Source organism: Haplochromis burtoni, unplaced genomic scaffold (genome assembly GCF_018398535.1).
Source record: "Haplochromis burtoni strain Fernald_Lab_line unplaced genomic scaffold, NCSU_Asbu1 Contig_9, whole genome shotgun sequence".
Taxonomy (NCBI): Eukaryota; Metazoa; Chordata; class Actinopteri; order Cichliformes; family Cichlidae; genus Haplochromis; species Haplochromis burtoni.
Window position 1 is genome coordinate 2,879,944 of NW_024582370.1, and position 15,170 is coordinate 2,895,113.

A 15,170-nucleotide genomic window follows, 5' to 3' on the forward strand; every position below is an offset into this window, starting at 1 on the left:
GATGGTTACTGTCACAAAGGATTTACTCATCCTCCAACCAAGTCTGTCTGACTACAGCAGAAAAACCACACTGACATGTGGTTTTCTTTTTTTCTGCCAACTCCACAGATATTTTGGTTTGTTAATTTTGGGTAGGTTTATCCTGCTCGTGTTCCTTGAGATAGATTTATTTTTCCCTCACCCCAAGGCCGTCTTGAATTCCTGTAGCTTTGTACGTGTTGCAAAGTAAACACGTTAACAGGCAGATTTAAATATGCTGTTTTTGGGGCTGCATGGGAGTTGGGAAAGGCGGAGACATTTTCATGCGACTTGGCCACCCATAGATGGGATACAATTCAACTACTTCAGCATGTGAAAGATAAATCTGCTTGAAGCTGGTTGTTACTTGAGTTCAGGTGACTAGTTGCAGCTAGTTCAAGACTGGAAAACAAAAAGCAGCACTGTAGATGACGTGTTGCTGTGAAATAACAGACCTTCCCATCTGTCTAGAGAAAAAGGAATTTATAGATTTTCGCTTTACTACAACCAATAAAATAAAAGTCATTTATTCACTTTCCTGGAGGAGACACATCCACTCGACCTGTTCAGGCCAGTCTGCGCAGCCACATTATTGACATTTCATTTGCATGGAAGCTTTGACCTTTGCAGCACAATCTGGTCAGGATGTTCCACTGTTTAAGCGGGACCCAATACAATGCATGAGCTCTATGTGATTTCTTTATTTGTAAAGTCCAGGTTTATTGATCTGTTGTTTCCAAAAGAAGAAACCATTGTTACAAAACTCCACCCATACCGAGAGTCAATCGTGTGTCAAAATTCATCTTTAAAGACTCAAAAGCACATAAGAGACACAGTCTGAATAAAAAAATACAAAGACTGCTACTTCTGCTCCTTGCCCCAAAGCAGATCAAGTGGCAAAATCCTGTTGGTTTGTCTCAACACTGGATGATGGATAATTGGTCGAGCCCCATCAGAAATCAGTCTTTAATGATCCAGTATTTAAAAAGCTGTTTTGGATCAGTTTATGCTTGGATGGTGCTCTTTGCGCTGAAAGCCAAGTAGTAGACCAGGATACCAATGAGGGCAGCAACCACTTCAGTAGACACCCATGGGCCATTCCATGCACCCTGTAGGGAGCGGCGGGGGGAAAGGAAACAGGTTTAAGGACAAGAGCAAATAAGGCAAATGAGGGACAGCCAATCAGAAGAAAGTTGGCTTAAATAGTAGTTTTATGGTTTTAAATGGAGAGTTTCAGAGTGAACGGCCTGTGGGGCTGCACAAATGCCAATAAGAGACAGATAAGGATTATTTTTAAATGAGAATCACACAAAGCTAAAGGTGGAACTGGAGTTTCATGTTTACATGAGTTTGTTGTTTTGAATGAATGCAGAGATTCCAACCATAAATCAGACACTGGCCCCTTAGATGCATCCGCACAGGAAACAGCAAAGAGACCGCAGCAAGTCAGTGACATTTGGTAACGTCAAGCAACGAGGGGCAAAAAAATGCTGGCAACGTGAAATTGGCGGACCCCTGAGTCAAACTTTTTGCAACTCTAAAGAGAGCAATTTAAGCCACTGCTAATGAGAGCGTAACATCCTGTTGATTGTATGACGGTATGATGCATGAGTGGGAGGTAAATAAAGTTAGAGGGTTACCTGCACACTATCATGTCAAATTTCTGGTAATCATGTGTACTTAAGTCCAAAGTTCACTTGCCATTTGCTCTTCTTTAAGCTTCACTAATTCTTAAGGAAACAATATGACTACTCTGCAAAATAGAGGCCTGTAAGGCCTGCAGTCAGGCGATAATCTCTCTGGGTTTATTCATTCACTGGAGACCTTTCAAACATGCCGGGAAGTTAAGTGATACTTGATGTAAGCTCACTAAAGCTGATACAATTTAAGGGCGTTTACTGGCTTTTAATTTACAAGATAGCAGGATCATGACTCAAGTGATGTGTTCAGTCTGAGATCCTAGAAGAAACTCACCCTGTGGTCAATGTTGACAGAGAAGAGAGGGTGAATGGCATTTACGTCTTCATTGTTTCTCTGGGCCTGGAGCAAATGAGATTTACAGATTTAATTGAAATGAAAGCATATTTGATTATAAAGACGACTCATTTCAAAACAAGTGGAGCTGAAGCAAAGGAAACTGTAAGCTGATCAACAACACATAATACACTAACCTTGCGCAGGGCACTGTAGGACTCCTCATCGAAGAATTTGACCTGATATGTTCCAGAGGCTGCCTGTTTGTGAGGAAGACTCCAGGACACCTGATGGAAGAAAGTACACATTCAATAATAGCTGATTATTTACTCTCTTTTTTTTGTTTCTTTAAGATACTTTTAGTTTAAAAATGTGTCTAAATGTAAAGCCTCGAGTCTGTACTAAAAGGCAAACGTGTATTTTAATGGCCTGCTGATGAAAGGGTTAGGGATAAATGTAAACTACTGTCTAAGCAAGTCATAAGGTACAAGTATCCTAATGACCCCGGTAGTCATTATTTGAAAAGGACACTCACATATAGTAAATCAACAATATTTCTTTTTTTTTTTTTTATAAGCTCTACATGAGATTGTTCATCTGTGAAGGGTCAATAAACCTCGGGGCAGCCACCTAATCAAAGACATCCTGTGACTATTAATTCAATAGAAATTACTTTTGACAAAGGAATTAATTCTATTTTTCATTGCACTGGTGTGTGTGTGTGTATTAGTGTGTTGGTTCACTTAATTTCTATAATTTGCTGTCCACTTTTCCTTTTTATTGCAATTTACTGAAATTACTGCTACAAGAAGTCATGACCAAACTGGCAGGAAAATCCAGTTAAAGGGCAGCATGTTTTGATATCAATATGTATGTACGAATCCATCCAGCATAGTGAAAATGTATAACAAGAGGAAGTACTTTGATATTTTCTCCCACCTTTGCTTATAAGCTTTAAGGGTGGTCTCAATTAAGAGCGGATCAGTATAGGCTAATACCAGCCAACTGACTGCTGTGAGTCTATCAGTAAATGAGATTACATTTACATATATCTGTAACTAATATTTATTAGCTGTGTAATACTGATTTGGTGCTGTCTAATCTTGGCTGAAAAAATTCAAACCGTTTCTGAAACTTTTTATAATGAGACATTATTACTGGCACAAAGCTGATAAAAACAATGAGAAATAAAGCAGTATCGGGTAAAACTGTAACCACGATCATCTGGCTCATAATAGATTTAGACAGCACTAAAATTATTGTGACTATATGTTCAACCTTCTGTAGTTCAGTACCCATAAATCTACAAAGTGCTGCTACGTTTTCAGCTGCTCCCTTTATAGGGGTCATCACAGTGGATCGTTTGCCACCAGCTTCACCTGCACTCTTCCTCTTTTTCTCCTTCCTGGCTGCTTCATACTCAACATCCTTTGTACAGTGTACATTTAGAGTTTCCTACTCTCACCTAGACTAGCCTCCTTCTCTCTCCCTGCCTCCTATCATCTTTTCCCCTTCTCCTCTTAATTTGTCTTCAGTCAGTAGTAGCACACTATCAACCAGCATCCTGTTGGCCAGCAGCACTGGTGGCCATTGTTGTTAACCTGGGCCCCGATCGATCTGGTATGGAAACCTTTTCCTTGATGCCCCGCAGGTTTGATTTGGCAAAGATTTTACACCAGATGCCCTTCTTGATGCAAACCTCCCCTTTCATCCAGGCTTGAGACTGATTGATTTTTTTCACTCTGCTAACAAATCAGATTCAGTAAAAGCAAGTGCCTTGACCTGTAGCCACATGTGAATCCATACCTGGTACTTTCCAACGTCCTGTCCTCTGGTTACAGGGAACTGTCTTCCATTGACATCAGCATACAGCGTTACGCTCTGCAGAGAGCAGAAATCACCATGAGTGCTCCAGTAGCATCAGTACATCATTGTGCTGCTGGCTGTGTTAGAGGTGGACAGTTACCTGTGCTCCGTTGGCGCAGGTCAGGCTGAGTTCAACGATGAAGACAGACTCTGATGAGATGACGGCGTCAGAGGTGGTGTAGGCCGACGGAGTGATGACTGGGTCCGTGCAGCTCTCTCCTATGGGCACAAAGAGCAGAGTTGAGGTCAGCTGAAATCCTGCACATGATCATCTACACAGCATCTATAGATAATACAACTTTCACCACTCTGCCCTCCTGTGGCTACGAGATTGCGGGTAGTGATTCAATGAATTAGCTACTAGCTAAAGCTGATTAGCATTACAGGCTTATTAACCCGGTATTCTCTCTTCCAGCGTTGTCTTACCTGAGCAGGCGACCACCAGCAGCGCAAAGAAGGCGGCTATCCGGATCATCGTGACGTCTCGGAGGTTGTTTAAGAGGTTTCGTGTTGCTCCTGAGGTCCAGTTGCCTGAGTGCTCGGCTCCTTCCAAACAGTAAAAAGGAAGAAGTCCACCTCAGCTCACAGCGCTTCTGCACCTCTGCGTCTGCGCACCAATGACGTGGACTCTCGAAACCGCAGAGCACCCTGGGAAAGTGCCCCGTCGACACGTCATCAGAATCAAAATGGCCGGAAGTCAGTAAATGATGGATCTAAACAGCTTTAACAAACTGACCTTATTTATTTTTTTACAAATTTCTAATGAAAGCCTCCCTCATGGTCATTCACACCACAGCAAAGTAATAAAGTAATAGACAGACAATTAACAGAAAAGTTTAAACTGGACAAAAGTAAAAATAAATAAACGAGTGAAAGAAGTAAAGAAATAAATAATACACTTTCTGTGAATTACAAAAAATGTTGTTTTAGAAATAACAGCACAGTTTGGGGAATTAGATTATTATTTTTCAATTTAAGCCCAGAGTTGTGTTGATATATTTGTTTTATTTAATACTAGAGCATTTGTTTATAATGTAGAATGGAGGAGACATGCGGTTGAGAGTGCACTTCTTGTTCTTATATTAAGATATCGCATGGATCAAATGTGCACTTAAACTTCTTTACAATGAAAGAAAGTGGAGGTTCACTTAGAATCAAAGTATGTGGCCCATGATTTACAATGAGTTTGACATCCTTGGGGATAGGGTATACAGAAATTTGTGACATTGCCTTTGAAAAATATGTAATAATTCAGTTATAATAATATATATTATAATAATAATTATTATCATTATTTAATTATCTCCACCTTTATAGACAGGTTGGACAAAGATGAGTGTCCAGTAGAGGGAACCTAAGAAATCTCTTCATTAGATATTTTGTGATTCTCCTAAATTGAAAATCATTTAAAAAAATGTACTCAGGCTACTGAGACACACCTTGGTGAAAGTCAGCAGACGACCTGATTGTGGTGCTTTGTTAATAAATGATGATCCCTCCATGTTCAGGGTGATTTGCTTCCCTAAGTAAAGAAGAGTGAGGCCTATTTTTTTTTTTTTAAACATACCTTTAGGTGATTTGAAGCAATATAAATCAAATTTAAATAAATTAAACAGGACAAGACACCAACAGAGATATTGGTATAGATTGAGCAGTGGTGCAGGGGTAAGGAGCTTAGATGTTTGGAGCGATTTTGGATGTTTGGAATAGCGTCCCAAGCATATTCCACTGAAGGTTTTCCCAGGGACATCCACAGGGTGGGACACCTGGGAGAAACCCAGAAAACACTGAAAAGAATACATCTCGTCTGGCCTTCAATTACTGAAGGAGGCCCCAGAGGCATCTAGCCAATGTTGCATGAGAAAGGAGCATCTCGACTACTTTTACTTAAGCCCGAATATATTATTCTATGTATAAAACCCCAGGATGAAGAAAAGAAATGCAAGTTATAGTCATGCTTTACATACACATCTAATGAAGCAGTAAGCCCAGAGAAATTATTTATTCAGCATGTAGTTCAAATATACAGATAAATCATAAAGAGATAAGTAGGAATTGACGTTTACAACTATAACATTCACAGTTTTCTTGACTTTGTGCCAGCATCTCATTTTGATAGAAATTTGATTAAGAGTGTGCACTTATGCCTGTATTGACTAAAAATTATTGACTGGTAGGGCAGCTGTTTAATATAATAAGAGAAGAAGTGCAAATATCAAAAATGCCTACAAACACATTGGTGCATTTCAAGTAGTTCACAGTTTTGACATAGTACCGCAGGCCTGTGGAAATCTGCTGTACATCACACGTAAGACAGGACTGAGTCAAGGAGACCTCAGAGAAAGGACTCTCAGTCAAGGATCTCAGGTTTCTAGAAATAGATGTGCTGAAAGCTACTGTCAAAGGCCTTCACGCTACACCTCAACTTCCATTAGTATCATCTCTCCCTCGCCCCGTGTGTCTTGTGCCATTGCTGATCATCTCAGTCCGCTGCATCTGCTGATTTGAAGAGCCCTGTTCCTCTCCCCCTGCGCCCATCCTGCTTTCCTTTCTTCTGGGGAGTCTGGACTGAGGGGGAGGACACAGTGGGGGTGGGATCCTGATGGGTTTGTCGAATCAAAAGCTCCTTAAAGACTGAGTCCATCTGGCGACAGACTTCCTGTAATGTGAAAATAAAAAAGTACGGATGAGAGAGGAAACAGGGGGAAGTGTCCGTTTTCTCTACTTTTCGACTTTAGAACTTCCGTTTCTGCCCGCTGCTCTTGGCAATGACTAATTACTCTGCATAGTAATTTACTGAACATCACTCAGATTTTCGTAAGCAGGAAACCCAGACTCTGGGTTTCCTGCTACCGTTAACACTCAGTTCTTCTTTTTGGTTATCAAAAATGGATTTTTTTCAAAAAAAAAAAAAAAAAAAAAAGCCCAGCCACTTGCTTTTTAGCAGCAGCACATTTCCAAGTACAGTTTGGCTCATTGTCCCCTTTAGCAACCTCTGATGTTGTAACGCTTACAGCTACAGACACAGATTACTGTGAGAACCCTTTATACTGGCTTCATTTAAAGTTGGCTCATTGCACAATGATGCGGTATTTTTCTTTTTAAAGACATTTATTAGGTTATAAACAGAGAGCTATAAGAAAAACAAGACACACCTTATCTACTCGAGAGGCTATATCCTCAGATGACCGTCGCTGGTAGCTGTATGCAGAAAGAGATCAGTCTGAATAATTATGTTTTACTCAAGCACAGTCAGTCAGCTGTTGTTGGGTTACTTACTCTTGCCCATAACAAGGAGAGGGCATCCTCCTTGGCTTACATTGCGGCCCAACAGGAATCTGAAGTGTGCACTTTCCACCTGAACCGAAGCTGCCTCCTCCTGGTGCAGCTGTTAATTTGTGTTCTAGTGCCCCGCTGCTATTAGCTCTGGGGCGTTCTCCCCTTCTGGGTGTTGCTACTCCAGACATGGACATACTTGTGCTGTTGTCAGCCAAAAAGCCCATTTCTAAATCTGCAGCAAAGCAAATGTATACATCCTTCTTATTCTTCAAAGACATCATTATATATTTTTAATGAAGCGATGAACTGAAATAGCCACATAAACTTACCATCTTTGCTAGGGGTGTACTCAGTTTCTATATCTCCATCAACATTGGTCTCTCTGTGAAGTAAAGAGCATAATATAATCATTCCACAATACGCCCCCCAACCCCCGCATGTTATGTGAACTACACTTTTTCACTGTACCCGTCATCCAGTTCTAGTGTCATGCATTTCTCATAAACTGGTCCCGGCACTTCGCTCTGAGTGGGGAAGATGCTTTCTTGCTCAATGATGATGTCCTTCACCAGGGCATTGATCTGAGGCTGCAGGGTCACGACGTCGTCATCATGAGCCCCTCTTATCAGGCTCGGGCCAAAACACACGGCCAGATTGTAAGGTTGCATCATGTTCTCGTCACTATACTCCGACACACTGAAGGCAGAGAGAGAGGAGTAAATAAAGAAACAAAGAAAAATTAAAGTTGGTTAATTTTATTGGTTGTTTTTACCTCATATAATCTTATTTAACTGCACTAACAGTGGATGTTAATGATTCTCACAGAATGATTCAGCAATGAGAAAAAACAAGGCAAAAATTCAGGCTTTCCATATTCAAGTCACAGGTAACGACACTCACTGATAAAGGAATGCAAAGAGGTATCTCATGACGATGATAGCAGGCTCGGGGAAGGAAGAAATCACAGCTTTCAGCTCAGCTGCTCGCTCTGCCTCATTCTTTATTTCTGGAAAACAAAAAGGTGATGAAATAAAAGAGAAGTTGCTGCTGAGCATCCTTAGCCACACTAATTATATCCACAGGTGCACAAGAACACTCACGGGCATGCTCCAGGAGCAGATTGGTGCTGTCAAGGGGGAAGAGTGGATTATCTAAACCCCTGAAGTAAAGCTTCAGCACTCCAGCCACCGAGTCAAGGTCATAACTCCCCTCAGCCAAAGGGTCCTCTCCTGCAGGGGAAGCCCATGGCACACTGCCCCACATTATTAATGCTCCATGGAGAGGAGCGCTATGAATAGAAGTTAATCTAACAAACACACACACCCCTACCTCGCTCAAAAGCGTCCCTGAGGTTATTGACCTCCAACTGAGACCCCGGCACTCTAAATATCCCTTCATGGTGGAGTCCTGATGGGCAGACAGATTATCGCAGTGGTCTAAAATGAGTGCCTGTTTCCCTCAGTCACTTTTAAACACAAGAGGCTAGATGTATGTGTGTCTGCAGTTGTCTTTTTACAATAACATCTAATGGTTTAATGTTACTTCAGCAATGAAGACTCACCATGGAGGTTGATATAGCGAATGCAGCTTTCCACAACAATTGGAATCTGTTGTCCTGATGCCTGAATTAAAAATAAACAATAAATTTCACTGACTCATCACGAGTCAAAGGGAAAAACTAAAATGACAACGAGAGAGCTGAAAGAGGAAACCGGTGTTACCGTTATGAAGGACAGCATGTCTCCATTGAAAAGTTTTTGGTTGTGCATCAAATTGGCACTCGAGTGATTCTTTCTGACACGCATAGACTTTCCAGTGTGTCTGGAGAATGACACACAGGACCGTGGAGGCACAGTGTTAAGACTGGTAGCATGAATAAATAAAAACGATGACTCAGCGACAACTGTTAAAAATAATTATATTCATACCGAGGCTGATGGTCATTTGATACTTCAGCTGGGAAGAAAAGAAAAAGGACGTAACATATGATAAGAGCAATCCGTTTTAAAAAGGAGAAATACTCTGTGTTTGGTATTTTGTTTGTGACACAGAGTCAACAACTTGTGGTATTGTAACGTGAGAAATGCAGAAGCAATACCTTTTTCTACAGCTTCTTTAAGCAGATCATGTTTAACTTGCAGTTTAGATACAAGAGAGCTGCCAACGAGGTACTCCTTTACTTTCTGTAAAACAAATTACACCGATCAGATTAGTATTTTTTTATCGTTACCACACCAACTGCACATCATTGCTGTTGCCCCCAAATTTTACCGACTCACAGTAAAGTAGAGGTATTCTATTTCCTGCAGGTTGGCCCGTCGTCGAGTGGCGCTGGGCTTTACAGTCAGATTTTCAGTGCTGCCCTCCTGAGATGAAGGCTCCAGATCATCGCCAATGCCCTCCAGCAGAGAAGCCTGGGCTGCTGACATGCTCTTATTAACCTATATGAGAGCAACAGGGTGAGAGGTGACCTGCAGTTGCTGGGTGTACTGCAGGATCAGGTCAGAATATTGCACACTGGCTGATAATTCTGTGTTGTGTAGATACCCACATTTGAGACATTATGTCACTTTCAAGTGCCAGCAGAACTGCTGAGATTTATACTTGTCTTACAAACTGAGATCATGAGAACTATTTAAAAAAAAAGGGCTAAATATAGTCAATAATGAGGTGGAAGGCGTTCTCGCCTTTTATTATAGTGCTTTTGCATCTCCATCACTTTTACTTCCTTTCTGTACTTGAGGCTGTGATGCTTTAATAAGTTTAACTAAAATTAGAATAAGGAAACAAGAAGAAATTTTCATAGACTATTTGCAGCCTCGTTAAAATTCAAAATATGATAACGAGCAGCCCTGGTTGGTGCGATTTTCTTTACCTCCTCAGTTTCCTGGGTGACGGCTTGCAGTCGAGTTTGTATCTGTTTGAATCTGGTCTCCAGTTCGCATATCATCTCACACTCCGCACTGACCTGAGTAACCTGAAATGCAAGGGAGTCTAGAGTTGTTCCACACACTTAATATATAAAGTTCCTTTACATAATTTAATCAAAATACACACCTGGTCCCCATCGTGGGGCTGATAGGGGAAGCGTAGGGGCATAGAGAAGGTGTTGTAGTTGTCCTGCAGGAGGATGTCTCTATCCCGGCTCTGGTCCAGTCTAGACACGGCCTCCTCTATTTGCTGCAGGCCTGCGCTCAGGTTATCCTGGGCCTTCCACCGTCTTGACAAGTAGGCCTGCATCACCCTGCCCAAAGTGGTGTGGTAACCTGTATCTGCACACTGGAGGAGGAAACTGAATTTAGAATCACTTCATTCATTCGGGAGCTTTCAGATCATGACAGAAGGAATGGAAACAATGAGCGCTGGGGTTCAAATGACATGAGAGATCATGACCTTGAGTGCTATGTAGGGTTTTTGTATGTTGAAAGGAAAAGGTGACTGATGTACTCACATCTATGAGAGTAGAGATGTCTTGCAGGTAGTACTTATTCATGGAGGAATTGGCTGCAGCCAGGTTTAGGAGGTACTCATTTCGGGCCTTGCTGCACTTCAGCTTTATTTCTTGGACTTTAATTTGTCTCTACAGCACATAAACATCGTCAGTAAGAGTCACATGATACGTGCATGCACGCACATGACACCAAGCATTTACCTTTTCTATCAGCCTCTCCAGTTTTTTATTTGTGCTCTGCTTCTGCTTTTCCTCTTGCTTCTCTGCTTCCCTCAGCTTCCCCTCTGCACAGACATAGTCTGAGTGGTACTGGTAGTATGTTCGCCATGCCTGCACACAGGCACAAAAAGCAATGCTTTCCTCTGTGTACTTAAGAAACGGAAAACATTCTGTGTGGTTGGTTTCTCACGTACCGCCTGTAGCTCTGTGGTAACCTTGAGTAGCCCATCTTGTAGCTGAATGCAGATGTCTTTACTCTGGAAAACACAGACAAAATATCAGAGAAGTGAGATGACACGACACAGCAAGGACACAGTGACCCACGTCATACTTTAAATATCAAGATTTGGAAAAAACATGAACTGGTGGTTAAAGTGAGAATGGAAAAACGATAACAGAGCAAGTATTATGTCATTTGCACTGCAGAAGTGCATGGCAGTGTGTTCGTGGGTGAGCGCTTGCAGTAGTACCTTCTTTGCAAGGCGCTGTGTGTACTCCACACAATGTGTGAGAGGTTGGGTGAGAAAGTTGTTGCAGCTTTCACTCAGTCCATTATGGTCCCTACTTTCTTGGCGGGTCTGGGACAGCAGAGTAAGCCATACTTGGGACACAGAGTTACTACTGGGCTCCTTCCTGAGCGTGGTCATGCATAAACAAGAAAAAAAAAAATACAAAAGGACACAAACTTTGAAGATTGAAATGAACTGCTGTGTAGTTTAGCACGTTATGTGCAGTGTGCAATTACCTCTTTATCCTTGATGTGAACCTTTCTGCTAGTTTTTCCAGGGAACGAGCATACTCGCTTTCAATCTCACCCCGTCGACGCAGGTAGTCTGTCAGGTCTTGCAGCTGTTGGTTCTTTTGCTCAAGTTGCAAGTCCAATACTTTCAGTTGGTCTACAAGCTGACAGCGAACCTCTGAAAGGCCGACAAAGACACACTTACTGTGACAAGTAGGTTAGAAACTGGTTTCACTGATCAGAGTTAAGATGGTGTGAAATAAAGAGGTTGTGTTTCTCAGTGTGGCACAAACCACCACATGCCTTTTACCTTTGATTTGAATGTCGTAGTCCACCACACTGACCCGCTCCTTCCGAAGTTTGACATGGGAACTCATTGTTGATCCAGCTGGGTGGAATTCTGTATAAATGCAGTGATTGCTTTCATTTATAAGCTAGCATGAAATATCAGCTCTGTTCTGTTAACCCTTTCTTAAAGAGGGGAGTAAAATTTGTGGGCATGCAAGCTGATCAGTATCCTTTGGTGGAGAAAACCTGTTAAACCCTTTCTACTGAAGTCCCCTCCACCACCTCCACCCTTCCCCTTCCTCCAATAGACCCTACGCACTTCCTCTTGAGAGACTTGTAGAGCTGAAATGAGCATGTTCGTCTTACTGTAGCACATCTTTTCAACGTGGTCACACTCTGCTGCGTTTCCCTGAACAGCAGGCAACTAGAAAACCGGTTGGCATGTGTTGCTTGCTTGCACCGGGCAGACTGCAGAATTGCACAAGGTGCAAAAATAACTCTAACAGCATCTCAAGCTGCCCTAAAAATAGGACGAACCACAAGGCGCACAACTGTACGGGGATGTTTTTGCTCAACACTACAGGTGGTTTTACAGAAGAAGAAAAAAAGAAGGAAAAAGAACTTTCACCAATAAAGGTTTAAATCCTTCTGCCTTTCACTTTACAGCATGTCTTGGCCGATTGAGAAGACTATACCCAGGTATATTCCAGTTCAGGATGAACACGACAGGACATGTTTATCGGAGAACTGGCTTTACCCTGAATACAGTTAGACAAAGAAAACTACCAGGTCTTACTGATAGAGGTTTAACTGATCGTTTCTGATAGGTTTCAGTTTCTTGACACACTTTTAACTATAATTTATGGGTGAAACTTACACCCAGGCCTATTCTCAAGAAAAAAGAAAGATGAGTGTGGCTGGAGCACGGCGGTTTTTCTTCAGCGCACGATAATCCTGAACTTTGCAAAAATACTGCACATTAAAGGAAATTTATTGCAATTCAAAAAGAGGAAGATCAGAGTGTTGTCTTGCTGGATCATACCCTTTTGTACACAATCAATACGCACACATTCTCTCCATTTCTCCCCTCAACTTCCCTTTTTTTTGAAAGCCAAACATCACTCATCAGCACTCTCTTTAGCTGAAATGTGCACTCTCCCAACAGATGACCTGCTAACATGACTCTGCTGTATTTCAGCATGGCCCAAACTCCCTGCAAAAAGGAGTTCAATTTTTGCAGCCTGTGTCACCCTTTTCCATTAGTCGCTTCATTCTTTCTCCATGCGATCAGCTGGTGAATCACCACATCCTATCCTCACAACCTGCCGCAGTATTTCATTAAGGCTAGTCTTAACCTTATTGCTACTATGGCTTTTCAGTTCCTGTTTTACTAAAGTAACCTTTTCTACCATTTTAGTGTTTTTTTAAACAAGCACAAACAAGTAGAGGCTTCTATAGTTATGAAACATCACTCGCCCTGGGGGAGTTTGTCTATAGCCAACAACAACATAAAATGATCAAGCAATGCAAACCTTAACTGCATAACAGCATGCGCCTTTTTAATACAAAAACATGTTCATTAAGCGTTAAACTGACTACCAGTGCTGATTTGGTGAGACAGGAAAACAAATAAAAATCAACAAGAGTGTCATACGTGCAGAGAGTCATACCTGATCAGGAGTCTTGACTAGTCTTTCCTCCACACTAAACTGAACTAAATGATGCCAGTTAATAGCGCAGTAACTGCTTCACCTCCCCCTCACTTTGGACACGGATGGATGTGGGTGGAGTGGAAGTCATCTCTGACTGACTCTCTCTCTCTCTCTCTCACACACTTACTTACTTCTGCTGTTCTCACCCTCACCCTACCCCCCCCTTTCCCTCCCCGCTTCTTCTCACTCACACATTCAGTTTGAGCCATCAGTGTGTGACTGTGCATGTGACGTGTGAAAACCTTTTCTAGTATAGTCCTTCCTCTCTCTCTCTTTCGTGCCTCCTCTTGAACCCCACAGCAGGTTTTCAGTTCAGTCAAACAACAGCTGTTTTCACTGATTGGGCTCTCCTTGCCGGTTCCTGAGTGAAATCAGCTGCACTGAGCTGACTTCAGTTGAGGGGGAAAAAAGAAAGTTATTTTGAGTATTATTATTATTATTAGGTTTTTTAAAATATATTTTTTATACACTGTCATGGCTACAATATGAGTGAGCGGGAGCAACCTTGACTTTAAAAAAACAAAACAGTCAGTTATGTAGATTAGGAGGGAAAAGAAAAACAGAAACAAAGACCACTGTTGCTATGAAATCATAACACAGAAAGATTTACAACAACATTGTTGACTTCTCTGTCTGAGAGGTGTTAAACAGCCTGCTGGTGTGAAGCTGAGCTTCTTGCAATTTGTCAGAGAGACTCTAACTCTTTCAAAGATCATTAGGCATAATTTGTTCTTATCTGTCACGTACTTCTCTTTCACTCGTTTCCTTCCTCAAACAGACAAACAGACGGTGTTGCACAAACAATTAAAAAAAAACAACTGGTATTTAACTTACGCATTCTGGATGACATTTGAGAAAGAACAGTTTGATTGAAGGGAGTCTCTGTTGAGTCCCAATGCAGCAGGGAGCTGTGTCTTTCAGTTTAAACCGAGAATGACCTTTGAACCTTGCTACACCCTACATAAAAGTAAACAAAATCTTTGAGCTCAACTGTAAACAGTCATGGCCCAACTATTCAGTTCACTGCAGGAAAAGTAAACTCATCTGAATTTAGTTACACTTAACTATGTCCCATTGTGACCTGTTATAGAGACCCATGACATTCCTGGCATTGAACTCTTGCTGTAGGTATTGTGAAAAGCCATGCAGTAGTCTTTCTCCGCCAGTAGGAGTCACTAAAGTATAAATTTGACAGTAAAGGCACTTCCCCACTTATGAATAATAGGCTTAAAAATGGGCTGAGTAGATGACACTTTAATATGAACTTCAGCATTCCATTACTACATGGCATCGAACATGTTTCCACAGTGGCCGTGCTTACAAGCACTCACTTTTACAGATCAAAATCCTTCCGATTGAAGACTTTTGTGCCAGCTGTTCTAGTATTTACACCTACCTACACCATATAGTGAACTGGTGGCATGCTCCAACCAGTTACCTGAGGACAAATATCTATGGTGTCCTTTCCATCTTTAATCGTATGTATTAAAAACAAACTCTTTGCAGAGGATTAGTTCAGCTTAGAAGCTACAGTACCATTTTGGAAAAAGGACGTAGCCCAGAGGAAGAATGCAGACACAATGAGTTGGGTTAAATCATTAACCTGGAAGAAATTTTCTTTTTA

The 15,170-nt window shown here is 41.6% G+C and overlaps 2 protein-coding genes across 3 annotated transcripts; both read right to left on the reverse strand.

The window, feature by feature from the left end:
• Positions 1 to 529: 529 nt before the first annotated feature.
• On the reverse strand, positions 530 to 4,475 carry ssr4 (signal sequence receptor, delta). The gene is made up of 6 exons (XM_005914796.3): positions 4,285 to 4,475; positions 3,959 to 4,077; positions 3,799 to 3,873; positions 2,190 to 2,279; positions 1,993 to 2,058; positions 530 to 1,127 (listed from the first exon to the last, which is right to left on the reverse strand). The coding sequence occupies exons 1-6, from the start codon at positions 4,331 to 4,333 to the stop codon at positions 1,023 to 1,025; spliced, it is 504 nt and encodes a 167-aa protein (XP_005914858.1). The 5' UTR covers positions 4,334 to 4,475; the 3' UTR covers positions 530 to 1,022.
• Positions 4,476 to 5,230: 755 nt separating this feature from the next.
• On the reverse strand, positions 5,231 to 14,486 carry LOC102302581 (rho GTPase-activating protein 4). 2 transcript variants are annotated; one of them, XM_005914799.3, is made up of 23 exons: positions 14,381 to 14,486; positions 13,789 to 13,935; positions 11,857 to 11,946; positions 11,553 to 11,724; positions 11,278 to 11,440; positions 11,002 to 11,064; positions 10,790 to 10,918; positions 10,589 to 10,717; positions 10,195 to 10,416; positions 10,013 to 10,114; positions 9,417 to 9,578; positions 9,236 to 9,320; positions 9,066 to 9,093; positions 8,859 to 8,958; positions 8,699 to 8,759; positions 8,467 to 8,544; positions 8,238 to 8,366; positions 8,038 to 8,143; positions 7,606 to 7,833; positions 7,467 to 7,519; positions 7,138 to 7,369; positions 7,014 to 7,059; positions 5,231 to 6,517 (listed from the first exon to the last, which is right to left on the reverse strand). In XM_005914799.3, the coding sequence occupies exons 3-23, from the start codon at positions 11,921 to 11,923 to the stop codon at positions 6,341 to 6,343; spliced, it is 2,532 nt and encodes an 843-aa protein (XP_005914861.1). In that variant the 5' UTR covers positions 11,924 to 11,946; positions 13,789 to 13,935; positions 14,381 to 14,486; the 3' UTR covers positions 5,231 to 6,340. The 2 variants fall into 2 exon arrangements, with proteins under 2 accessions (XP_005914861.1, XP_005914860.1); XM_005914798.3 differs by lacking the exons at positions 13,789 to 13,935; positions 14,381 to 14,486 and adding an exon at positions 13,505 to 13,659 and having other exon boundaries at positions 5,233 to 6,517.
• Positions 14,487 to 15,170: the final 684 nt, after the last annotated feature.

Coding starts and splice junctions, on each gene's coding strand:
- ssr4 (XM_005914796.3), bottom strand. CDS start 4,333: ATGATCCGGATAGCCGCCTTCTTTGCGCTGCTGGTGGTCGCCTGCTCA. Junction 3,874..3,958: donor CCTGCGCCAACGGAGCACAG/GTAACTGTCCAC, acceptor TGCTCTCTGCAG/AGCGTAACGCTGTATGCTGA. Junction 1,128..1,992: donor CTGTCAACATTGACCACAGG/GTGAGTTTCTTC, acceptor CGCTCCCTACAG/GGTGCATGGAATGGCCCATG.
- LOC102302581 (XM_005914799.3), bottom strand. CDS start 11,923: ATGAGTTCCCATGTCAAACTTCGGAAGGAGCGGGTCAGTGTGGTGGAC. Junction 7,834..8,037: donor CTCTTTGCATTCCTTTATCA/GTGAGTGTCGTT, acceptor CTCTGCCTTCAG/TGTGTCGGAGTATAGTGACG. Junction 6,518..7,013: donor TAGCCTCTCGAGTAGATAAG/GTGTGTCTTGTT, acceptor TTCACATTACAG/GAAGTCTGTCGCCAGATGGA.